Source organism: Anabrus simplex, chromosome 10, assembly GCF_040414725.1.
Source record: "Anabrus simplex isolate iqAnaSimp1 chromosome 10, ASM4041472v1, whole genome shotgun sequence".
NCBI classification, from domain to species: Eukaryota; Metazoa; Arthropoda; class Insecta; order Orthoptera; family Tettigoniidae; genus Anabrus; species Anabrus simplex.
Window position 1 is genome coordinate 7,707,307 of NC_090274.1, and position 26,807 is coordinate 7,734,113.

The 26,807-nt window shown below is 43.0% G+C and overlaps 1 protein-coding gene, 1 long non-coding RNA gene and 6 other non-coding genes across 8 annotated transcripts in view; 7 read left to right on the top strand and 1 right to left on the bottom strand.

Annotated features, from left to right (window-relative positions):
* Positions 1–26,807, top strand: part of LOC136882429 (uncharacterized) — a 380,234-nt gene that overhangs the window by 206,685 nt on the left and 146,742 nt on the right. The gene's annotated exons all lie outside the window — the stretch shown is intronic.
* On the top strand, positions 90–160 carry TRNAG-GCC (transfer RNA glycine (anticodon GCC)). Its single transcript has one exon. It is a non-coding gene; the product is annotated as a tRNA-Gly (tRNA).
* On the top strand, positions 3,285–3,355 carry TRNAG-GCC (transfer RNA glycine (anticodon GCC)). Its single transcript has one exon. It is a non-coding gene; the product is annotated as a tRNA-Gly (tRNA).
* On the top strand, positions 8,220–8,289 carry TRNAG-GCC (transfer RNA glycine (anticodon GCC)). Its single transcript has one exon. It is a non-coding gene; the product is annotated as a tRNA-Gly (tRNA).
* On the bottom strand, positions 10,716–10,786 carry TRNAG-GCC (transfer RNA glycine (anticodon GCC)). The gene has a single exon. It is a non-coding gene; the product is annotated as a tRNA-Gly (tRNA).
* TRNAG-GCC (transfer RNA glycine (anticodon GCC)) lies at positions 10,921–10,991 on the top strand. The gene has a single exon. It is a non-coding gene; the product is annotated as a tRNA-Gly (tRNA).
* Positions 13,627–13,700, top strand: TRNAI-AAU (transfer RNA isoleucine (anticodon AAU)). Its single transcript has one exon. It is a non-coding gene; the product is annotated as a tRNA-Ile (tRNA).
* LOC136882146 (uncharacterized) lies at positions 15,658–20,733 on the top strand. Its single transcript, XM_067154691.2, has 2 exons — positions 15,658–15,790; positions 19,990–20,733. The coding sequence occupies exons 1-2, from the start codon at positions 15,658–15,660 to the stop codon at positions 20,589–20,591; spliced, it is 735 nt and encodes a 244-aa protein (XP_067010792.1). The 3' UTR covers positions 20,592–20,733.

Below are 26,807 nucleotides of genomic sequence, written 5' to 3' on the forward strand. Positions count from 1 at the left end.
ATCTCTACTTAGTCATTCACAAGTATTCAGCGCTCCCTTCCTTAGCTGCTTTTATCATATCTGCAAGCAAGATGAGTACACTCTGCGTAGCATCGGTGGTTCAGTGGTAGAATGCTCGCCTGCCACGCGGGCGGCCCGGGTTCGATTCCCGGCCGATGCAAGTGAAAATTTTAACCCAGATTAAATACACCATTCATGCACATCATTCAGCTGTAGCATGGTTTGATCAGGATTATAGTGAAGGTAATTCCGAATCTAATACTTTAACGAAAACATACAAAATATAATGTTCCGGCACCCATCTTAGAACTACTGCTGTTATTAACTTATATGCAGACTCAAGCGCACACAAATTGGCCATCGCAGAAGATAACTTTATTGTTTGAAATAGGACGAACATATTGTGCGGGTGGCAGGAGGATTGCAGTCCGGCTCTGTGGCGTACTGATTATTGTGGTCAGCAGTCTCTAGAGGTCAACTGAGTAGAGGTGGGTTCGATTCCCACCTCAGCCATCCTGGAAGTGGTTTTCTGTGGTTTCCCACTTCTCCTCCAGGCAAATGCCGGGATGGTACCTAATTTAATGCCATAGCCGCTTCCTTCCCTCTTCCTTGTCTATCCCTTCCAATCTTCCCATCCCCCAACAAGGCCCCTGTTCAGCATAGCAGGTGAGGCCGCCTGGACGAGGTACTGGTCCTCCTCCACAGCTCATCCCAGACCCAAAGTCTCACACTGCAGGACACTGCCCTTGAGGCGGTAGAGCTCGCTGAGTCCGAGGGAAAACCAACCCTGGAGGGTAAACAGATTAAGAAAGAAAGATTAACAAAAGTACTCCGAAATGTTTGGTGTGCTGTCAATCGCTCCCAGTCCGGTCCAGATGTTCACCTTGGAAATCGCTCCCAGAAGGGGCCGTTCTCATTAAAGAGTATTCCTGAGGGCTTTCTCCACCATCTCTCTTTACTATTTAAATACAGCAGTGTTCTGCAGGCCATCTATGGTGGTGGTGGTGGTGATTATTGTTTTAAGAGAAAGTAGCCTACAAGTAGGCACTAATCAGAAAGAAAAAAAAAAGAAAAACAAGGGACACGTAGGGCGTGAAACTGGAAGACCATCTAACCCTCGCAACCTAATACTTCCGGGTCAGAAGAGAAAAAGAGTTGACCAAGGGAGGTCGGATAGGATAGATGAAAGTGCGGAGCCTGGCACAAGTAAATGGAAACAATGCCAGGACTCAGTTACGGGCCCCGTGGTTGCCTCCCACGCTCCCAAGTTCTGACCCCCTGGGATCCCCTTTATTCGCCTCTTACGACAGGCAGGGGTAACGTGGGTGTTATTTTACCGCTCCCACCCACAGGGAGAGGCCAGCTTCGTTCTTCTTTGACTCACTTATCCAAAATCACCACTGCATCCCGTCCATTTTGTCGTTCATGAATGTTACATACACCTAAACCTTCCTCGATAAATGCTCTGTACAACGGTGAAAACCGCAGAAAAATGTGTTCTGTGGTTCTCGAGATTAGCCCACAGAAATACGGACAGACAACTAACGGGGATTTAATTGTATAACTGTATTAGATAGACAAGTGAAGAACAATCTGTGATGTAATCACGGCCGACTTGATACATCACTCTAGTTGGCCGTGCAGTGGTATTGTATGATTATTGTACTTCTTTTTTATCGTATGACTTGTAATGTCGGAAGAGTCGGAGGACATTTTCGGCTCCCTGATGCAGATCTTTCCATTTGACGTCATGGATGAGGTGCGCGTCTGCATGTGGAATAATGGTGAAGAAAGCGAATCCCGCTATCGGCACAACGCTTAACGTCCCCATCCGACGGACGAATCACCATCAACAGCGTTATATGCCCTCACTCCATATGTACACCAATGGGACTCGAAGCGGTTAAGCACGGTGTTACATTTTAAATACTTACCGCCATGGCCGCCCGTGTTGTCGTTGTTATTGCGGCATCAGTCCATGGAGTGCTTTTGTACAGCACTCCAGGCCACCCTAACCTGCTTGTAATATTCATACCTTGGTCTACCCGTACCGTTCTTACCGCCTACACAGCCCTAAAAAACTAACTGAACTAGTCCTGGATGTCTTAAGATGTGTCCTGTCTCTTCTTCTTTGCCAAATGAAAGTCACCTCTCCATGTCGACTCAGTATCTCTTCATTCGTGATTCCATCTCACCATCAGCATGTTTTATGTCACACCACATTTCAAAAGCTTCTATTTTCTTTCTTTCTGAACTAGTTATCGTCCCTGTTTCACTTCCATACAATGCCACGCTCCAGAAGAAAGTATTCTGAAACATCTTTCTAATTGCTATATCAATATTCGAAATGAGCATTATTTTTAATTTGTTTAAAGAAAGGTTGTCATTGATTGTGCTAGTCTGCATTTTATGTCCTTTTTACTTCTGCCATCCGCCTCTGTGCTGTAATGGTTAGTGTGATTAGCTCCTACCCGCGATTCGATTCTCGGCTCTGTGAGGGCTGGAACGGTGTCCACTTAGCCTCGAGAGGTCAACTAAGTAGCAGGTGAGGCCGCCTGGGTGAGGTACTGGTCCTCCTTCCCAGTTGTATCCCAGGACCCAAGTCTCACCCTCCAGGGCACTGCCCTTGAGGCGGTAGAGGTGACGTACGTCGCTGTGTCCGAGGGAAAAAGAAGAAGAAACAATATTCGTCTACTTCCTTTAAGACTTCATTTCCTAATCATCCTACATCACCTCACTTCGTTCTACTGCACTCCATTACTTTTGATTTGTCTTTTCTTCTTGTGCTCCTTCTCCAAGGGTGTGTCTATACCGTTCATCAGTTTCTCCAGATAAGCTGAAAATCTCGAAGTTTTTATTTCCTTTTCTTGGATTGTGATCCCCGTCCCAAATTCAAATTCCTCATTGATTTCCTTTACTGTATAAGCAGTGAAAAGGAGAGGGGACAAACTCCAGTCTTGCCTCATTCGTTTGAGTACAGTATATTATCTTCACTTTACGCTACACTAGCTGCACTATTTGCTCATCTATACTGAGGTGGGAATCTTTCTATCTTTCTTTCTTAATCTGTTTACCCTCCAGGGTTGGTTTTTCCCTCGGATTCAGAGAGGGATCCCACACGCCTCAAGGGCAGTGTTCTGGAGCTGCAGACTCTGGGTTGCGGGATACAACTGGGAACGATAAAAGAGTACCTCGCCCACGCGGCCTCATCTGCTTGTCCGGTAACGTGAGATGCTTTCCAATGATGATACTTTATACTCTCAGTTTGAGGTGTAGCACTTGTAGCATCGGTGCTTCAGTGGTAGAATGCTCGCCTGCCACGCGGGCGGCCCGGGTTCGATTCCCGGCCGATGCAGTTTAATTTTTCAGTAGCTTTTCGCTTGATAGTTTACCCTGTGCGTATTTGGTTGCCAAGAAATTGGTGGAATGTTCTGATCGTTTAGAATCTTACACACGCCATATATGGATAGAATTCATCCACGGTATTGTTACGTGCCAGTTGGGAGTTAGAAGTGGGTGGGCTAAAACTGTACAGACAAGGGAAAGTACCGAAGTTTGGTGGATCTAGCGGCAGAGGGGAGGGGGTGATATGTAGAACAAAACTGAATAAGAAGGTACAAAATGGTACCGTACACTCTGAGCGAATTTCGACGGAGAGCTAAATGCTGACTGTTTACCAACTTAAGTGTGTAATAATAGTTCTTTTTAAAAAAGGTTTTGATTTAATGATATACAATAAAACTTTCACCTAAGAAACAGCAAATTACAGGATTGTGAGCAACTGCAAAATGACCTCGATAACGTTGTGAGATGGACAGCAGGCAATGGTATAATGATAAACGGGGTTAAAAGTCACAAATAGGAAACGTCCTCTCAGTTTTCATTACTGCGTTGATGGGGTGAACGTTCCTTTTGGGGATCATTGGAAGTATCTAGGTGTTAATATAAGGAGAGATCTCCATTGGGGTAACAACATAAATATGATTGTAAATAAAGGATATTTAGCGGTTCTAGTAAGGATGTAAAGGAGAGGACATATAAATCTCCGGTAAGACCGCAACTAGAGTATGGGACCCTCACCAGGATTACTTGATTCAAGAACTGGAAAAAAAATCCAAAGAAAAGCAGCTCGATTTGTTCTGGGTGATTTCCGGCAAATGAGTAGCGTTTAAAAAATATTGCAAAGTTTGGGCTGGGAAGACTTGGGAGAAAGGAGACGAGCTGCTCGACTAAGTGGTATGTTGCGAGCTGTCAGAGGAGAGATGGCGTGGAATGACATCAGTAGACGAATAAGTTTGTGTGATGTCTTTAAAAGTAGGAAAGATCACAATATGAAGATAAAGTTGGAATTCAAGACGAGAAATTGGGCAAATATTCGTTTATAGGAAGGGGAGTTATGGGTTGGAAAAACTTACCATGGGAGATGTTCAATAAATTTCCAATTTCTTTGCAATCATTCAAGAAAAGGCTAGGGAAACAGGAGATAGGGAATCTGCCACCTGGGTGACTGCCCTAAATGCAGATCAGTATTGATTGATTGATTGATTGATTGATTGATTGATTGATTGATTGATTGATTGATTGATTGATTGATTGATTGATTGATTGACAATATTACACACGTATAGCAATTAAATAGAAGTACGGCGTAATTATACCATTACAAATCATTCAGTATTTGCCTACACACTAAGAAACTAACAGACACTAAAGAGACTGCCGAAGTGACGAATTTTGGCGGCAAGCGGATGAATCATACCTCAGTGTCCATGACTTCGGCAAATATATATATACGCCGCCGCCCATGCAAAGTGTCCAGTACTTGCTGTGGCGCTATACAAATCTGTTAGCCGCGACGAAGAATTTTTTTTTTTTTTTTTTTTTGCGTATTTCCCCTAAGAATTTTGTTAATGATTCAAGGAAAAAAGGAAATAATTAGCTGACACGACAACAGGACTTGTATAATTGCTTGTTTTAATAATTCGTAGCTTCAGCCTGCTTAAATGCAATCAAATTGTAATGTTTTCTCCACAAAGTGTTTTCTCCTCCTCCCCCCCCCCCAATTGTCGCTAGTGCGTGCCAGTCCCGTGGTAGCCCCTCTGGGTACTTCCAGGAAGGGGCTTGTGAGTCAGACGACGGGAGATCTCTCAGCTGGCCTGGAGGGCATGGCCGGCCTTTCTGTGTATTGTTGTCGTCGGCTGGCTTAGTTGTGAGCTTCTGGGAGATTCAACGAAAATGTTCCGGCTCAGGGTACGTCGCGAATATTCTGGTACACATCGCCCGAACTATAAAATGGGAGGCTAATTGTGGACGGTCGGTCAGTGTGAGATTATGTATATTGGGGTGAGTGCGACTGAGGTGCGGGCGAGAACTCAAGATTCTTGTGTCTTCCAGCAAGTGCTGGACTGAAGACGGCGTACGGAATGGAAGACAGAGTATTGTGTGTGTCTGAGGGCGACCGAAGCTGTTGAGCTGTTACTTTTTAGTTGTTCACTACATGTGACTGTGTGAAGTACTGGACTATCTGTGGAGTCGAACCAATCATCATGTGTTGTGTGGCGAGTAGCCCTGTGTTCAAAACTGTCCGGGTGCAGTTGCTGTATGGGGTGACTGGACTGGTAAACGCAAATGAAATGCCTGTCGCTGTCCGACTGGGGTCCTACTCTGAGAGACATGTAAATAGACAACAATCATAAGTGGCTTTGCGTGGTTTCCCACTTTTTCCACCAGGCAAATTCCAGGAATGTGAAGGCGACGGCCACTTTATTCCCTATTTTATTGCCTTTCCTTTCCAATCTTCCCATCCCCCACCAGGCCCATGTTCAGCACAGCAGGCGAGGCAGTCTGGGCGAGGTACCGGTGCTCCTTCCCACTTGTATCCCCCGACCCTAAGCCTTGCGTTGCAGGACACTGCCCTTGAGACGGTAGAGGTGGGATCCCTCGCTGAGTCCAAGGGAAAAAACCCACCCTGGGGGGTAAACGGATTAAGTAGAAGAAGAAAAAGAATAAGAAAACACACGAAGTTATATCCGTAACATCTGCTGGTTGATACCGTGGCCTTAGTGGGCGTGAGATTCCAACGGCATGACTAAACGATCAGTAGATCCCTGCGCGGATATACAAAATACTATCCGCACTTCCTTCATCCGCACCTGCATCCATATCCGCAAATGTTGTAAATATTTAACTACAGAATATAACACCCAAGGTATTGAAACGGATAAATCTGTTAACATAATCCAATAGACCCGATACCTGGCACCTGAACCCCCACCCATGTTACAGGTTTATAAGCGATTTTCTCTAGCGACAACTACCGACGTACTGACCTTCCTTCCTTCCTTCCTTCCTTCCTTCCTTCCTTCCTTCCTTCCTTCCTTCCTTCCTTCCTTCCTTCCTTCCTTCCATTAACTGCGAGCAGGAACCAGTTAGGCTCAGGTCAGATTTACGGCTTTATGGTTTCAAGGCTCTTTATATATCAATATCACCATTCTCCCATACCACTATCAAGGATCGCCTAACCACAAGCAAAAATAAGAGTATACCTGAGTGAAAATCAAGAAACTGTATTACAGTGAAACCTCGGAATGCGAGTAACTTGGTCTACGAGTGTTTTGCAAGACGATCAAACATTTTAAATAAACTGTAACTTGATAAGCGAGTGAGGTTCCGCAATACGAGCGTCACGTGTGCCTACGTTTTCCCCTCCCCTGTTCTTTTGTTGAATGGATGAACGAGGTCTTTGGTCCTGTAGTGAAGAAATATTTTCAGAAAATAATCTGCCGCTCAAAGTCTTGCTGGTTATGGACAATGCTCCTGCTCATCCTCCAAGCCTTGACGCCTTGAGAACGTTTTACTGGAGCAATTCAAGTTCGTTAAGGTTAAGTTCCTTCCTCGCAACACTACTCCTATTCTCCAGCCTATGGATCAGCAAGACATTTCCAACTTCAAGAAGCTATACACCAAAACACTATTTCAGCGATGCTTCGAAGTGACCGAAGGAACAAACCTTACCCTCCGAGAGTTTGGGAGAAATCATTTCCCCATCATGAACTGCCTGGAGGTCATCGATAAAGCCTGAAATGGAGTCACCAAGAGAACTCTCACTTCCGCTTGGGGAAAGCTGTGGCCTGACTCTGTTCTTGGACGTGACTTTGAGGCGATTGTTGTTGACAATGGTCCGCCGATTGTCGATGAAATTGTGTTCTTAGGGAAGACCATGGGGCTGGAGGCAAATGACGTGGACATTCAAGAGCTGATGGAAGAACACAGCCAGGAACTGACGACCAACGAACTGATGGACCTGCATCGCGAAAAATAGGAGGAGGTTATGAAGATCTCGTCCGGCGAAGAGGAGGAGGAAAAGTCAATGGAATCTCTCACTTCAACTGAGATTCGGGAGAAGTGAAAAATGTGGGAAACGGTGAAAAAAATTTGTAGAAAAACACCACCCGAATAAGGTTGTAACAGTGCGAGCGATGAATCAGTTCAATGGTAATGCAATGTAACCTTTTCGTGAAATCCTCAAAAAGAGGCAAAAGGAACAGTCATTGGACAGGTTCCTCGTTGAAGTTGCACGAAAAGAAAAAAATTCCAGTGAGCCAACAGATAGCAGTGATTCCGTTAGTGAAATTCGTGCCACACAGTAACTCTTCTCGTCTCCCTCACACCAACAAGGATTCTGTTATAAGGAAAAGTTCACTTTAATTTGTTTTACGTTATTTTTTGTTTCAGAAATGTTATGTGAATAAATATTTTGGTGTTGTGGACGAATCATCCGCGTTTCAATTGTTTCTTATGGGAAAACTTGCTTTGATATACGAGCGCTTTGTATTACAAGCATGTTGCCGGAACGAATTATGCTCGCAATCCAAGGTTCCACTGTATTTAGAAATTATCAGCAAGATTAACCGCAACGTCATACAGTTTGCATCCGCCAAGACAATAACTTCGCGTAAATCCGCGGATATCCTTATCCGTGCAGCGCTCTAGTAAATACCCACAGGGTAAACTATCAAGCGAAATGCTACTGAAAGATTAGACTGCATCGACCGGGAATCGAACCTGGGCCGCCACTCTGCCACTGAACCACCCATGCTGTAAGCGTGACAGAAAAGTTTTGGATGTTAGAATGGAGATGACGCCACTTCACTGAGCGGCAACGTGACCTGCTTTCCAATGATGATTAGTTACTCTTAGTTTGAACTACATGGCTTGTAGCATCGGTGGTTAGTGGTAGAATGCTCGCCTGCCACGCGGGCGGCCCGGGTTCGATTCCCGGCCGATGCAGTCTAATTTTTCTGCACAACTAACTTCTTCACTTGATGCACTGATCCTTTGGAATCTCACACACGCTGCGTATGGGTATTGTTACGTGCCAGTCGCGTGGTACTTCCAGGAAGGGGCTTGTCTCTCAGCCGGCATGTGGGGTGGGTCCGGCCTTTCTTGTCTTGCTCCCGTCGGCTGCTTTACCTGTGAGCTTGCGGGAGATGCAACAATTGTCCGCCTCTGGCCACGTCGCGAATATTCTGGTACACATCACCCAAGCTATAAAATATATATATATATTGAAAAAAAGGTAGGCTAGTCGCGGACGGTCGGTCAGTGTTGGTCTCAGATACGTCAGCCTCGAGTCGGTATACTTATTGGCACGTAGAAGAACCTTTACGGGACAGAAATCCGGCACCTCGGCGTCTCCGAAAACCGTAAAAGTAGTTAGTGTTGGACTCAGAGTGAGACTCAGTGTGTTGGGCATCGGTGGCTGGGTTGAGGGCGACAGAAGTGTTGGCTGTCGCTAGCGTCCCATGGAGATCTGAACGAGGAGTTTTGGTTGTTGTGTCGGAGTGAAGACGGCGTACGGAACGGATGACAAACCTTTACCCACTAACATGTTTACTACTTTCTACTACCTATCGGTTACTTTCCTTTAAACTCATCATGAAACCTATCTTCTGACTTCATTAGGTATTAGATTGCATTACATATAAATCTATTCGACTGAATATTTCATGATTTTATTCTGTAAACATCACTGAACATTACATTAAACAAACAGGTAAATTTTAAGAATAAGGTATGTACCGGCTGGTACACCTCTACAGGAGAATCTGTGAACTTAAAACTGGATCTACTTAAACCTTTCCTCTGAAGACGTCACTGTGCAAATTTCGACGTGTTTTGTTATCTATTTATCAAGAAGTTTGGACATTCTCTCATAGATGTTACTGCCTAAGAACTGTGATCATGCACCCTGGTGCGAAGTGAAGGAACTTTCTTGAAGAAATTTTGTACTCGTAAGTTTTGTCCTTGCTAAATTTCGTTCTTTCATTTGTGGGTTGGCAAGATTAATCTTTCTTTCCGCCAGTTTTGAACTTAGCCAATCCAGAATTTCTGTAATTAATTTCCCACCAATCATAGGTTTCTTCTTCGATTTTGTGTGTAACTGTGTACTGTAGCCAATAAAAGCCTGTGGCTGTGTCTTAATCATTCATGAAAGGTCTCGAACCTTCCCTGAGGGTATAAAAACTGCTGATTTTCTTGCCTCTGGGTCACTTCATCAACATCTCGAAGTGGAAATTTGGCATGATGTTAAATTATGGTACCGACAGTTCATTTCCAGGAAGAAGTTGTATTAAAATCTTAAAACTGTTTAGCAATTTTTCAAAAACTGTGTCCCACAATTACCCCTTGGAAGGGGGCAATTTAGGGCCAGGCATGGGGCAAATGAGGGACAGAGCTTATTCTTTTTTTGCTAGGGGCTTTACGTCGCACCAACACAGATAGGTCTTATGGCGACGATGGGATAGGAAAGGCCTAGGAGTTGGAAGGAAGCGGCCGTGGCCTTAATTAAGGTACAGCCCCAGCATTTGCCTGGTGTGAAAATGGGAAACCACGGAAAACCATTTTCAGGGCTGCCGATAGTGGGATTCGAACCTACTATCTCCCGGATGCAAGCTCACAGCCGAGCGCCTCTACACGCACGGCCAACTCGCCCGGTAGAGCTTATTCTTACTATGCAACTGATTTTTAAACAACTTTCTAGGCATAATATTGCACTACTTTCGTCAATTAAACAGATTTTTCTTTCTTCTTTCCTAATCTGTTTATCCTCCAGGGTTGTTTTTTCCCTCGGACTCAGCGAGGGATCCCACCTCTACCGTCTCAAGGGCAGTGTCCTGGAGCGTGAGACTTTGGGTCGGGGGGAGGGATACAACTGCTGAACAGGGGCCTTGTCAGGAGATGGGAATATTGGAAGAGATAGGGAAGGAAGTGGCCACGGCCTTAAGTTAGGTACCATCCCGGCATTTACCTGAAGGAGAAGTGGGACACGGCGGAAACCACTTCCGGGATGGCTGAGGTGGGCATCGAACCTCCCTCTATTCAGTTGACCTCCCGACGTTGAGTGGACACCGTACCACTTTTCAAATTTCGTGGCAGAGCCGGGAATCGAGCCCCGGCCTCCGAGAGTGGCAGCTAATCACAATAACCATTACACCACACCTAGACGGACCTGAAATAAATTACAGTAATAAAACAGACGGCGTTTTATTCGTATCGCTTGCTGGTTTGTACCCTGGATGCATTTTACCTATACGTAGTGGGCGTCTGATTCCAAGGACACGACCAAACGATCAGCACAAAGCACCAATTTCTTGGCAAAATACCCACAGAGTAAACTATCAATCGAAAATGTTGGAGCTACAGAAAAATTAGATTGCATCGGCCGGGAATCGAACCCGGGCCGCCCGCGTGGCAGGCGAGCATTCTACCACTGAACCACCGATGCTGTGATTGCTGTAGAAAGGTTTTAGGTTTTTGAAATTTGCTAGAATGGAGATGACGCCACTTGACTGACCGGCAACGTGACCTGCTTTCCAATGATGATAGTTATGTACTCTTACTTTGATGTATGCACTTGTAGCATCGGTGGTTCAGTGGTAGAATGCTCGCCTGCCACGCGGGCGGCCCGGGTTCGATTCCCGGCCGATGCAGTTTAATTTTTCTCCAGCTCTATCGTTTTCGCATGATAGTTTGCACTGTGGGTATTTGAATGCCAAGAAGTTGGTGCTATGTACTGATCGTTTGGTCGTGGCCTTGGAATCTCTCACCTACTATGTGTGGATATAATGCAGCCACGGTATCAACTAGCAGATCTTGTCTTTGGAGCATGGGTTGGTGCCCTGAGCATGGCATTGTCCACCTTCCTTGGCCACCTCTCAATTCTCACGCTCTTCATGGCCCTTTTCAGGTTTTCGAAGTGTGGGGCCTCTTCCACGTTTTACTCTGATTAGCGACAACTTCATAAGCGAGTATGGCTGCAAGAAACTACTATTAAATCAGACCGTAACCAGAAAATTCACAGCGGACATCAGTGGGCGACATGAGAGGTTAACGAGAAGATTCATCATCATCAATGTCCCACTCCAAGCATCCGGGTGTGGTTAATAAGCCTTCTCCACTCCTTTCTGTCTTTCCACTTTTCCTGCTCCATTACTTCCGCCACATCCAATCCGGCTTCTCTAATGTCCTTTCAAATCTCATCCATCCACCTCTTTCTCGGTCTTCCAACTCGTCTCTTTCCCTTAACTTCTCTTTCTTGCTGTCCGTTCCTTTCCCATTCTTTTTACATGTCCGAACCATCTCAGTCTTGCTTTCTGTATCTTCTCTGATATATGTTGAATTCTATCTCTTCTTGTCTTTTTAACAAAATTTCTTAAAAATTTCTATTCCACTGCTTGGATCTTACTATCTTGTCTCTTATTAGTTACCAGCGTTTCTTGTCCTTGTGTTATAACTGGTATGAAATACTGTTGTCCGCCTCTGTGGTGTAGTGGTCAGCGTGATTAGCTACCACCCCCGGAGGCCCGGGTTCGATTCCCGGCTCTGCCACGAAATTTGAAAAGTGGTATGAGGGCTGGAACGGGGTCCACTCAGCCTCGGGAGGTCAACTGAGTAGAGGTGGGTTCGATTCCCACCTCAGCCATCCTGGAAGTGGTTTTCCGTGGTTTCCTACTTCTCCTCCAGGCAAATGCCGGGATGGTACCTAACTTAACCAACCGACTCTGTGAGCAACGTTTTAACGCCATTGATAGCAGTGACTGGCTGCACAAGGAATCGCATTACTAGCATCGCTCATACCTCAGTCACTTTCATATTCTCAAAGCCAAGGATAAGACAGAGACAGATCAATGAAAGTAACAAAATTGCTCTAGCCCATACCAGAAGACATAGTGCACTGTAAACACTAGGTCCTGCCAGCAAAGGCATAACAATAAATATGGTACCAAAATGCACACAACACTTATCATTTCGTTCGAAGTTTTCCGTATGAATGCACCTTACCCATTTCGCCTTAATACTGGGTCATTTGGAAGTCAGAACACTGAAGCTTGTTCACTACCCCTATGATTGGACTTCAGTCCATGCATACAGCACAAACGATCCATCGCATTAAACTATAAACATACTGCACAGGTAACTAAACATACAGTATTTCTTAAAACGATTTCAGAGAAGATCCCGACAACGATAACCTAATCACACCGGAACTGGTCGAATACATTAGCTTTTCAAGATCAAACAGCTTCTTACGGAACTGAAAAAGGGTCTATAAAATAATTCACGATTAAGAAAGAACATTCAAATTTCCGTAAGTATTTGGTAACAATATGATTTCCATTAATCAAAACGAACACATGCCAAGCACTCTAATTGGTGCCAATATGGTCAGTTTTGATAGGTCGGTTCGCCTGAGGTATTGTAAAGTTTGTGCGTGAGCCGAGGTACAAGCTGTTCGTTGTTTAAGGCTTTTATGTTATCAAGATGGCTGTGACCTAGGACATTCAGCAATTGAAAATATGAAAAACGGATATAACATCGGCTGTAGACAAAATACATCTTGAAAATTGCTTTTTTTTTTTTGTCATTGTTATTAAATCAATCAATAGAAGCTGCATCTATGATAGGCCTATCACAGCACAAATGATTCTGAACGTGTACATTGAGATGAGTATGAACAGCTGACAATAGAAACAAAAGAAGAATAGAGTATGCAGAAAACTGAACGTTTCAGTAAGTTACGAGGTAAGGTTTTGCTGTACATGTGTTTTTCTAACCTTGCGTTGACGTACAAGATCTTATTTTGTACATCGTTCTAATGGGAGAGTTCTTAGAAATAAACAACCGCTTGCTCCGTTTGTTAGCCTACATGTCTTGAAGGTAATGTTGACCATAATGGCCAGTATTGGGTCGTATCGGCTTAATTACAGTAAATAGAGATCCATCTCTCTATTTACTGTCTGGAAGGTGAGTGCACGCATTTCAATCCCAAGCTCAAAATGAAAATATGAGCTTCATGTTGGTATTATTTCCGTTCTTGTCCACCACCAATACGAGACTTCTAGTTTTGCTGAAATGAATTCCATAACGATGTTCTAAGATATGCGACGTATTTCATTACTTTAATCGCCAATAAAATTTGGAATTTCATGTCAAGTGGAAGTGTACGGTAGATGGACATATTATTAAAAGTAGAATGTTCGTAACAATTAAAACACTCATTTTAATATCTAATGAATCGAAATCATAGTACGTTATAAGCATATTAGAAAGGGAATTTGCACGTCTGGCCCGTTAGCTCAGTTGGTTAGAGCGTCGTGCTAATAACGCGAAGGTCGTGGGTTCGATCCCCCCACGGGCCAGCTTTTTTTTATCTCCATCTGTTAGTTGTATAATGTTGTCATGAAGTTGGATCTTCTTATCCCAACATTCTTATGCAAAACCATCCGTTGTTTAAACACATTTTTGCTATGTAATGTTATTTTTTCATGACGCGTTCCTTTGGAATTTTACAGTTTTTGCGAGGCGTGTTTACCTTTGTACTTAGAACGTAGTGAAACTGGGCGAAGCAGGCCTTCTACATCCAAGTTGGCTGGTTCGACCCCGTGTGGGTCTTGTGGTGTTCAAGTGTGAGCTTCGTGCTGGTAAATTTATTGACTCGTAAAATATTTCCTGCGGGACAAAATTGCAGGTCTTTGGCGTCTCTGAAAATCGTAAAAGCAGTTTAGTTAGGTCGACGTAAAATTATTATTATTATTATTATTATTATTATTATTATTATTATTATCAGCGCGAAGCTCATGTATTTGATTCACTCATGAAGCCTCTGTTCGGGTTCGCTTCCCGGCTCTGCCATGAAATTTGAAATATGGTATGTGGTAAGAGGGCTGGAACGGGGTCCTCTCAGCCTCCGGAGGGCCAATGATTGGACGACCACGGGGCCCTCAGCTGAGTCCTGGCATTGCTTCCACTTACTTGTGCCTGGCTCCTCACTTTCATCTATCCTATCCGACCTCGCTTGGTCAACTCTTGTTCGTTTCCGACCCCGACGCTATTAGGTTTGCGAGGGCTAGGGAGTCTTTCATTTTCACGCCCTTCGTGGCCCTTGTCTTCCTTTGGCCGATAGCTTCATTTTTCGAAGTGTCGGATCCCTTCCATGTTTTCTCTCTGATTAGTGTTATATAGAGGATGGTTGCCTAGTTGTACTTCCTCTTAAAACAATAATCACCACCACCACCAATGATTGGATGTGGGGGGGGGGAGATGGGAGTGAGAGGTTCGATTCCCACTTCTACCATCACCCTGTGGGTGGGGGCCGTAGAATAACTCCCACGGTATCCCCTGCTTGTCGTAAGAGGTGACTACAAGGGGCTCCAGGGGCCCTTATCCCCACTGTGAGTGGGGGCGGTAGAAATAACACCCATGGTATCCCCTGCCTGTCTTGAGAGGCGACTAAAAGGGGCCCAGGGGCTCTGAACTTTGGAGCGTGGGTTGGCGACCACGGTGCCCTTAGCTGAGTCCTGGCATTGCTTCCACTTACTTGTGCCAGACTCCTAACTTTCATCAATCCTATCCGACCTTTCTTGGTCAACTCTTGTTCTTTTCCGACCCCGACGCTATTAGGTTTCCGAGACCTAGGGAGTCTTTCATTTTCATGCCCTTCGTGGCCTTTGTCCTTCTTTGACCGATAGCTTCATTTTTCGAAGTGTCGGATCCCTTCCATGTTTTCTCTCTGATTAGTGTTAAATAGAGGATGGTTGCCCAGTTGTATTTCTTCTTAAAACAATAATCACCACCATCACCATGATAGAACCTGTTGGATTTAAAATAAATAGTAAGGGGATTAATTGAATTAGTACAATAAGATTGTATAATGAATTATATATTTAAAATAAAATAACTAGTGGCAAAAATCATTCGTTGGAAATACAGTGCATATTATGTTTGGTCATATTTTCCATCTTTTGGATCACATGTAGCTATTTTTAAGAGCATATTTGGGTTGAGTGGACCTCGGACCAGCACTCAGATCCAGGAACAAATCCCTCACCTGGATCCGGGAAGAGATAGGCTGACTGCCGCACGGGCCGGCACTGCAGGAATCATCTATGAAAATTCCTCTGGGAATGATATCTGCGGTTACAGAACAACTATGACTACCCGCACCAGCTAGCGCTAGCTAGCGTTACATTTTTGCTCAGTGTCGAAGCGTTTGATATGACGCGCGAGCTGGTGCTATCTAGCGCCTGTACAGCGAGTTGAAACAGCCCGCTGTCGGTTTCCTCGCGCCAGTAGAAGCTTGTCAGCGGAGCAGTAGTCATGGACTGCGAAAAGTTAATAAATGAAGTGCAGAAACGGCTTCCTCTGTGGGATGTGAAGAACAAAGACTACAGTAATAGGAATAAAACTGCAGATCTATGGGAAGAAATAGCTCAAGAAATGTGCAGTACAAGTGAGTATTTAAATTATCTTTATTGTTGGTTACTGATGTCCTTTGCAGCATTTTATTATTTACACGTTATAAAATATGAAACACTTAGTAGCCCTGTCTTCCATGAAGGAACTCAAACACACTTTAAATACATTACGAACTTCTGATGCTGTGAAAGTCGGCTGGGTGTTAAGATTAGCGCCCAAATTCTTTACTTGTAGACAACAGATAATGTCGGTGAATTGTGGTTCTGATATGGTTATAGCCGTGTTTCATTTTACATATTCTTAGCAATATTACATACGAACGGAGTTCTGTATATAATGCAACACTTTTTTTTTTTCCTTTCTAAAAGCAGGTTGTATTGAGGATTCAAATACACCGTGTTATTCGTCAATCCTTTTGCTATTTTAGAAGTGAAGCTTTCACGGTGTAAAGAATTATTTAGTTCTTTCTTCCGCGTTGAACCGTGTTGTTGTTTTCTGTACATTACGTACAGTTTATCAATGTTTCGAATACATTGCAGTATTCTTTGTCAAGGCGACTGAAATACCCCTACTCGATCCGAGCTAATCTTCTCCCAGCCAAAAGAAACTCAATAACTGCTCTCGGTTTGGTACGCACCTCCATTACAGACGCCATTCTGAAGGCTAGTAATAGCGTTGCCACCTATCGGAAATTAACGGAACTCTATGAGACGACGCGGGAATATTCAATAATGTCCCAAACAAAATTCCAGTTTTTAAACCCGAAATTGGCCCGAAAAAGAAAATGTCTTGCATTATGTATTGAACGCCCCTCGTATTTTTACACATGGTGTGAAGAATGTAACATTTCTGTACATATATATATATATATATATATATATATATATATATATGGGGGTAATTATTCGCAATTTTTTTTTAAATGTGTCAACACGTTTAATTTTCAGACTATAGTAAAATAATTGGCGAATTTCATCTCATATGGAATATATTTCATTTCAGTTGCTAAGTTGGCTTTAAAATTGGAATTTCTAACCTTTTGTGTGTGAAATACGTAGGTCCGTGTGCCTCAACTACATACAAGAGCACTAATCCCTGTCAGAATCTCAGATGGCGAGGTGCCTTTGATTCGTCAGAGTTTTTAACAAATTCCATGCAGTCTTGAAATGAAATCTAGGTTATTTAAGCTCTTTTTGTAGGATCAGTCGCGGCGAACAAGAAGAGCCCCTGGAAGATATTTCACCCAGGTGAAATATGCACCGGTGACTTCCTGCGATGTTGAACGGTTTTCCTGAGCCTAGAAGATAATTTTATCATTTGGCGTCAAATCATCACAATGGAAAACATGGAGAAGTACTTGGTGACACACTGCGCATCACGATAAAAATCACCGTTCGGTTTGTGTTGCTTAATGGGGATTTAAAGGCAGATTCTGTATTACTTAGTAACATTATTTGTTTCATTTTCAGGGCATGAGGGCAAAAGGAAATTAGCTACAATAATACATTGTGTAATGTGTCCGTCGACTTGGCTGAATGGTCAGCGTTGAGGCCTTCCGTTCAAAGGGTCCCGGGTTCGATTCGCTGTTAGGTTGGGGATTTTAATAGCGTCTGATTCATTTTTCTGGCTCGGGGATTGGTTGTGTGTTTGTCTTCCTCTTCAGCTTCAGACAACACAGTACTCTACGAACCACGACAGGAACAAGCAATAGTGATTACATCCCTCCACATAGGGTTGGCGTCAGAAGGAGCATCCGACCGTAAAACTGGGCCAAATCCACATGTGCAACGCACTTCGGACCCGCGACCCCACAGGTGTGGGAAAAGCGGTAGGATGCGATTAAAAGGGGCCCCATGGGCTCTCAACTTAAGAGCGTGGGTTGGCGACCACGAAGCCCTCAGCTGAGTCCTGACATTGCTTCCACTTACTTGTGCCAGGCTCCTCGCTTACATCTAGCCTATCCGACTCCCTTGGTCAACTCCTGTTCTTTTGCTTCCCCGACGGCATTAGAGCAGTCGAGGCCTAGAGAGTCTTTCAGGGCATGAGGGCAACAGGAAATTAGCCCTTGTCTTTCTTTGACCGATACCTTCATTTTTCGAAGTGTCGGATCTCTTCCAGTTTTTCCTCTCTGATACGTGTTAATTAGAGGAAGGTTGCCTAGTTGCACTTCCTCTTAAAAAAATAATCACCATCACCACCACCACACCATCCGCAATTTACAGTGCATAACATTAATTTTTTTAAATTGTATTTCGATTATTTAATACTGTCAAAATTAGAAAGCAGCAGACTATCTAAAGCAACAACAACGATGACTTTGCACACGCATTTTGTAATAATTTTAGCAGTTTCTAGTACATCCGTTTCAATAGCCTTTCCCATTATTCGCAACTTACTAACGGTGAAACCAAACCAAATGTGCATTTATTCTATTGCCTGCCGTGCGCTTGATAGTTTTTCCTTTATAACACACTTTGCTCATTTAGATTATTTCTCGCAAAACGTCGCAGTAAAAATGTCTTTAAGGGATATGCTTCGTCTCTTACCAATACATTTGGAGAGGTTATTCCACGTAGTGTGTAAGTTATATGAGACAGGAAAAGTGCCATCTGATTTTCGGCAGAATATCAGTGGGCTTGGCAGACTGGTATGTAATAGCAACTTCTGGCTCGGTGAGGAAAGCAACGGGAAACTACCTCACTCCTCATTTCCCTAGTACGCCTCTTCAGTGATGCCTAGGCCATCTATGACAGCTGATGGCGGAGCTGTTGAGGATTCAACCAGCCTTCGGGCTGAGGACTAAACATACATACATACATACATACATACATTGTTATATATATTCCCAAAAAGGCCGGTGCTGACAAGTGTGAAAACTACTGCACCATTAATTTAGTATCTCAGGCCTGCAAAATTCTAACACGTATTATTTACAGAAGAATGGAAAGACAAGTTGAAACTGAGTTGGGAGAAGTTCACTTTGGCTTCAGAAGAAATGTAGGAACACGTGAAGCAATCCTGAGTTTACGTCTGATCTTAGAGGATCGCATTAAGGACAAGCCCACGTACATGGCGTTCGTAGATCTAGAAAAGGCATTCGTTAATGTTGATTGGACCAAGCTACTTGAGATTCTGAAAGTGGTCGGGATCAGATACCGAGAACGAAGAATTATCTACAATCTATGTTAAAATCAGTCTGCAGTGATAAGGATCGAGGGCTTTGAAAAAAGAAGCAGCAATCCACAAAGGAGTGAGGGAAGGCTGCAGTTTGCCCCCCGCCACCTTTTCAGAGTTGACATAGAACAGGCAGTAAAGGAAATCAATGAGGAATTTGGAAAGAGAATCGCAATACAAGGAGAGAAAATCAAAACCCTGAGATTTGCCAATGATGTTATTTTATCCATGACTGCAGATCTGGAGAAATTACTGAACGGTATGTACAGAGTCTTAAGGAAGGAGTGCAAGATGAAAATAAGTAAGTAAAAAACAAAAGTAATGGAGTGCAGTCGAACGAAGTTGGGTTATGCCGGAAATATTAAATAAGGAAATGAAGTCTTAATGGAAGTAGATAAGTATTGTTATTTGTGTAGTAAAATAACTAGCGATGGCAGAAGTAAGGAGGACATAAAATGCAGACTAGCACAAGCAAAGAAGGCCTTTCTTAAGAAAAGACATTTGTTCACCTCCAACATTTATATAGGAATTCGAAAGATGTCTTTGAAGACTTTCTTCTGGAGCGTGGCATTGTGTGGAAGTGAGACATGGACGATAACTAGCTCAGAGAGAAAGAGAATAGAAGCTTTTGAAATGTGGTGTTACCGAAGAAAGCTGAAGGTGAGATGGATAGATCGAATCACGAATGAAGATATACTGAATCGAATTTATGAGAGGAGATCGATTTGACTAAATTTAACGAGAAGAAGAGACAGAATTATAGGGCACATCTTAAGACACCCAAGACATGTACAGCTGGTTTTTGGGGGAAGTGTAGCTGGTAAGAACGGTAGGGGTGGACCAAGGTATGAATATGCCAAGCAGATGTAGGATGTAGTGGTTACGTAGAAATGAAAATATTAGCACAGGATAGGGTGTCATGGAGAGCTGTATCAAATTAGGCTCTGGACTGATGACTCAAACACACACAACACACACTACAATATAATTATACAATGTTATGTGTACAATACATCAATTTCTCATTAAAAATTATTGGTGGTTTTGTTTGTATTCCAGAAACCGAAGTGGTGAAGAAATGGAAAAGCCTTAGGGATAATTACAGGCAAGAACTCAAGAAGGTCGCAAGATTTCAAAGATCTGGAAACGATTCTTCTCACGTGTTTAAACGCAAATGGATCTTCTTTGAACAGATGACATTTTTGAAAGATATCCTTAGGCCAGCACCAATGCCCGGGAATCTACCATCCATACCGGGTAATGACACGGAAGATATTTCTGAAAATGCAGATGAGACTTCTACTTCGAATCCTGAGATTGCACCCAATGAAACTGCAGCAACGACATTACAACACACCACTTGTACCGGCCAGGTCTCTCCTTCCGGCGGTCGCAGAAAATGTCTCAAGAGAAAAAGAGAAGACGACCCGTTTTTAGCTATAGAGAGAGAGAAATTGTCAATTTTACAAAGCAACAGGGAGATTACGATGGACGGAGATTACAACTTCTTAATAAGTTTTGTGCCCATTATGAAGCAAATGAATGACGTGCAAAAGTTACATTTCAGGGTGAAAATGAGTGCGTTGGTTTTGGAAATTATGAGCGGACCGCAGCCGCCTGTTTCTCGGGAACCTGATCAAACAGCAATGAACACTCAATAGTGTCACCGTTGTCTTCAGTAAATGAAGTTATTTCTGGCACTAATAATGACCAAAGGGACGTTAAATCATAATGCAGATTTATTGAATTATATTAACTTGTAGTAATACCCTGTTCTATGACTAAAGACAATTTGGTTCCATTCCATTCCATTCCATTCCATTCCATTCCATTCAGATTTAAACATTTTAAAAGAATTATGTATAATACCCAAGAATATAGAAAATACATTAGGCCTATATTCTAAAATGTTTTAATTTCATCAGTTCCCTTACCTCAGTGTTACTGCGAGTTTCTCTTCTGGTGAAATGGAATGTTTCCTGTGCCTTGATATTGTCTGTAATATAGTAAAATATAACTGGCCTCAAACAATGATATTCGAGAAATTTAGGCATTCTATGCAAGTGATGGAATTCACCGAGTTTACGTCCATTTTCATAAATTGGGTGTAATGAGTACTTTCGTCTACTTTCATATAAAAATAACTCTTTACCTGCAAAGAACTCGCTCGGACTGGCATCCAGTAAATTATCGAGAACAAGCGCCGAAGAGTCGGCTACCTACTAGCACTAAAGCGCTAATAGAATCGAGATGTTCTGTAATTCACGGTATCTCCTGCCTGTCGTAAGAGGTGACTAAAAGGAGCCCCAGGGGCTCTTAACTTGGGAACCTGGGTTGGCGTCCACGGGCTGAGTCCTGGCATTGCTTCCACTTACTTGTGCCCGGCTCCTCACTTTCATCCATCCTATCCGACCTCTCTTGGTCAACTCCTGTTCTTTTCCGATCCCGACGGTATTAGAGCACTCGAGTCCTAGGGTGTCTTTCATTTTCACACCCTTCGTGGCCCTTGTCTTTCTTCAGCCGATACCTTCATTTTTCAGTGTCAGATCCCTCCCGTTTTTTCTCTCTGTTTAGTGTTATATAGAGGATGGTTGCCTAGTTGTACTTCCTCTTAAAAAGATAATCACCACCATTTTTAAATTTAAATTACAAGTTTCTCAACACAGTTTGTCATTAAAACCAAGCTGCTTACTCATTTCCACCCGACCGAATCTCGCCTTCCCATTTTATAACTTTCAGTAAATGATCCATGTGTACTACTGTATTAACTCATTCCCGTCTTCAACTTCCATTGCATAAATTGTCTCTGACTGCTTGTAATAACTATAACCTTGGTCACATTGCGCTGTCGGTTTCTCTAGGCCCACTCGAACGTAAACTGTGGGTTCCTCTTGTATAATGTTTTAATTACTTGTCTCACTGCGGAGATCTTATCCTTATACAAGTCATCAGTGCGGTAAACACTTCGTCGTTTGAAGGAAATGTATTCAGTAATTATTTTAAACATTTTTCATTTATTCGCCACAAAGTTGATAAATATCTCTGCAAATGTTCGTTGTCACCACCGGTCTTGTAAAAGGGAAAACAACCCGAAATTTCTGATCACTATGGATTTGCTATGGATTGCTATGAAATTTTCCCTTTTCTCCTATTCCATTTTTGACACGCCAGAAATCTCCATGGTGTCTGAAACCACCCCCTTCAACTGGCCCACCTAAAATGTGGCCGAGCGCTTGTTCGTCACGAACTAGTAAAGAAAGCCCCCTGTATTCGGCTGTTATGCCGATGTCAAAAAACGTTTTTCTAATAATCACAAACATCCCTGAAATCAGTTGTTAGTAACGAGACTAGTTTGTTTCTTCTAGTAAGCAAAGCCCCCTGTATCCAATTAATGCAATGAAGCTAGTAAACAAAGCCCCCTGTAATCAGCTGTTAGTAACGAAACTAGTTTGTTTCTTCTAGTAAGCAAAGCCTCCTGTATTCAGTTATTTATAACGAAACTAATAGGCAAAGTTCGCTGCAATCAGTTATTTGTAACGAAATAAATGTTCGTATATCCTGTGGTCACGCCGTTACTGGGAAATGACGCAGTTGGTAACGCTCTGCCCTGCGGCGACGCCCTTGTTGGAGATGAAACTGATAGGAAAAGCCCCCTGTATCCTGTTCCTGTTGCGCCCACCGACTGGAATGCGATAGCCACTTAGATACTCCATCTGTGAGTGGGACCACGTCCTTGGCGTGTGGATATTCCACATTCCAGTCTGTGGGTTCGCCGTAGTATCTGGGCCGCGGGTTCATCACGGGGCTCTGTAGGCGAAGAAGATCAATATAACACACGATGTGCTATTTAACAGAATATAATCCTGTACTTATATGGACAATAAACTAAAGGAACCGCAATAAAGCATCAAATGAGCAAGCACTAATATCCCCGATTATGGCAATCTATTAAAAACACCGCTAATTATCATACATTGACAAGTTTGTAATTAATGCTTGTATCTTCATTTTGCTACGTAAGACTTTACATTCACAGAAAAGATGAATTAACACAAAGGGTTTTGCGTTTGTGTAAATAACCCGACATCTGTTTATGGCGTTTGGTCAACACTGTCTACTTTAATGGCTAAGCTTTTCCCATTATTGAACAGTTGCTTACGGCACAAGCTTCTTCAGCAAGTGTTGCGAGAATCTTTTTGTCTTTTGGGTTAGTGCATTCAAACGTTCGTATTCAATTAGACACAGAGAAAGGCTGAACTGGTGCTTCTGTTTAAAGTATTCACAGTGATAATTAATATTTAAACACTGAACAGAAAAGTGAAATAGTGTTTTATCATCATCATTCACTACTGATCTGCATTTAGGGCAGTCGCCCAGGTGGCAGATTCCCTATCTGTTGTTTTCCTAGCCTTTTCTTAAATGATTTCAAAGAAATTCCAACTTTATCTTCATATTGTGATCTTTCCTACTTTTAAAGACGCCACTCAAACGTATTCGTCTAATAATGTCATCATACGCCACCTCTCCACTGACAGTTTGGAACATACCACTTAGTCGAGCAGCTCGTCTCCTTTTTCCCAAGTCTTCCATGCCCAAACTTTGCAGCATTTTTGTAACACTACTCTTTTGTCTGAAATCACGCAGAACAAATCGAGCTGCTTTTCTTTGGATTTTTTCCAGTTCTTGAATCAAGTAATCCTGGTGAGGGTCCCATACACTGTTTGGGGTCTTACCAGAGACTTATAAGCCTTCTCCTTTACATCCTTACTACAACCCCTAAACACCCTCTCGAGTTGCGCGGATGTGGTGTACGAGCCCTCTCCATTTTTGTCTGTCCATAAACCACTGTTCTCTCGTAATCTTCTCCCAATCTTGTCTTCCCTCCTCGACATCGTTGTTCAGCAGATCGGTCCATTTTCCTCTGGGTCTGTCCACTGATTTTTTCCTTTTACTTCTCTTTCAAATTCTCTTCTTGCTTGCACTGATCCTTCTTACATGGCCAGGCCACTTGAGTCCTGTTTTCTGGATCCTCTGTAGTAGGGAGTCTTCTGTTCCCACCTCCTCTCAGAGTTTTTAATTTCTGAACCTGTCCTTTCTGGCTTCTATATCGTGGAACTTTATTTCTGTCTTGTCTCGTTAACGTGCCAGTGTCTAGGTTATACGTGAGGATGGGTGTATAATATGATTTATATAATGTCACCTTAGCTTTCAATGGTACTTGTTTATCCCACATGATTTGTCTTACTTGGTGGTAAAATTTGAGTTGCCTTGCTATTTCGACTGTCCACCTCATATTTTGCAAGGTTGTCTTTGGATACTATACTACCCAAGTACTAAAACGTTGGAACACTGTCCAGTTCGGCGTCATTTATTCTGATATGTTCGTCATCACCCCTCTGTAACTTCATCACCACCAACTTAACCTTGTTGTCATTTAAATCATATCTCTTAAATTCTTGACTCCAGTGTTCTGCAACTTTTCCACCACATCATTTTCGGTTTCACCCCAGACCACCACGTCGTCTGCAAAGATGAAAGCTTGCAAGTCCTGTTGCTCCTTCCGTTTTAGTGCCTTTGTTATGGCATCCATAAATCAGAGGGGTGAGAGAGCACTGCCTGGCTGTACCTTTTGGACAGCCCGCATATAGTTAGGTATTTAATCTTTTGATATTAAAATCATTCATCAATCATAATTCTACCATGGATGTGTTCTGTGTCCCCACATTTAGAAGATCATCCATCATATTCCGGTAGCGAAGTGTATGTAATAAACGAATAGGTAAAATACAGGATTTTGATCGTCTCTGTGTCGCGTTAAAGGGAGTCTGTAGTAAGTACACTGCATTGCGTGTAGCGAGATCAACACGCCAATTAAACTTCAAAGACAACCGACCGCCCATCTCTTTATATCCCGAGGTCAATTATCTCTAAGGCCATATAATTTTTATTGCTGAAGAAGTCGGTTGATTAAACAGTAGCGAGCAAGGTTGCGTTCCCTCTTTCGTTCGTAAACGGACAGGACCTGTATTTCGAGGACGACTTGGTGTGAAGTCTCTTACCATGAATACTATAACCATTTCCCAGGTGATTTTATCGTAGAGGGACTGTATCGCGATTGATTGATCTATCTAAGGCATTTGATAGGCTAATCATGGGAGACTACTGGCAAAAATGAGTGCGATTGGATAGACAAAAGAGTGTCTGAATAGAAAATAGATCTCACAGAATTAGAGTAGCTGAAGCTTTATCTCATCCTGTAATAATTAAGAGGGAATTCCTCAAGGCATTATTATTGGACCTTTGTTTTCTTATATACAGATACGGCCTTTTTTTTCGGATGATGTTCTACACTGTAGAGTACTGTAGTAAATAAGTTACAGATTGTGAACAAATGCAAAAAAGACCTCGCCAATGTTGTGAGATGGACAACAGTATGAGGATAAACGGGGTTAAAAGTCAGCTTCTGAGTTTCACTAATAGGAAAAGGTCGCTCAGTTTTAATTACTGCGTTGATGGAGTGAAAGTCTGTAATGGGGATCACTGTAAGTACCTAGGTGTAATCACACAAACGGGATTGTAAATAGAGGGTTCAGATCTCTGCACACGGTTATGAGGGTATTTAAATGTGGTAGTGAGGGTGTAGGGAAGAGGGCGTACAAGTCTCAGGTAAGACCCCAACTAGTGTATGGGACCTTCACCAGGATTACTTAATGCGAGAACTGGAAAAAATCTAAAGAAAAGCAGCTCGATTTGTTCTGAGTGATTTCCAACAACAGCAAAAAATAGTGTTGCGATAATGTTGTAAAGTTTGGGCTGGGAAGACTTGGGAGAAAGGAGACGACCTGGGGAGAAAGGAGACGACCTGCTCGACTAAATGGTATGTTCCGAGAAGGCGTGGAATGACGTAAATAAGTGTTAGTGGTATTTTAAAAAGTAGGAAAGATCACAGTATGAAGATAAAGTTGGAATTCAAGGGGCCAAATTGGGGCAAATATTCGTTTATAGGAAGAGGAGTTAGGGATTGGAATAACTTACCAAGAGAGATGTTCAATTTCCAAATTCTTTGCAATTTTTAAAGAAAATGCTAGGAAAACAACAGGTAGGGAATCTGCCACCTGGGCGTCCTGTTGCCGCCTTTCGTTGACATAAGACTGATCCCTTAAGACGGATATTGTTACGACTGCTAACATTGTTGGCGCCTCATCGTACTGTTCTTTAACGTGGAGCAAACTTGGCCGCACTCCTTATGCCAGGAAATAATGTTCCACTGTAAACACCTTCTCCTTTGTTGTGAGAAACGTAATTATTATATAAAATAAATTCATTGTTGGTTGCCAGGGAAACGTGGGCAGCAGATGAACAATAATATGAGTGGTTTCTTATTACGCCGGATACTGTTTTATGCTGTACCCCTCATTCTCGAACTGTGGAGATGGTCGCCCTATTTGTGTACCCTCGTGAGATTTTCTTTTTCCTCGCGATCATGTGAACATCATCCTTGAGACTTTCGAGGACTGAGAAAGGGTGCTCGGCTTGCAGCAATATTCATAATATCACTTACAAATCAGGAAGCAACAACACAACACTCCATACAATGAACTTAAAGAGAATAAAGTTGTCTTCTTTCTTCTTCTTCTTCTTTCTTAATCCGCTCACCCTACAGGGTCGGTTTTTCCCTTGCACTCAGCGAGAGATCCCACCTCTACGGCCTCAAGTCCTGGACTTTGAGGAGTCGGGGATACAACTAGGGAGGAGGATCAGTACCTCGTCCAGGCGCCGTTACCTGCTATGCTGAACAGGGGCCTTGCTGTGGGGAATAGGAAAATCGGAAGGGATAGACAAGGAAGAGGGAAGGAAACGGCCGCTGCCTTAAGTTA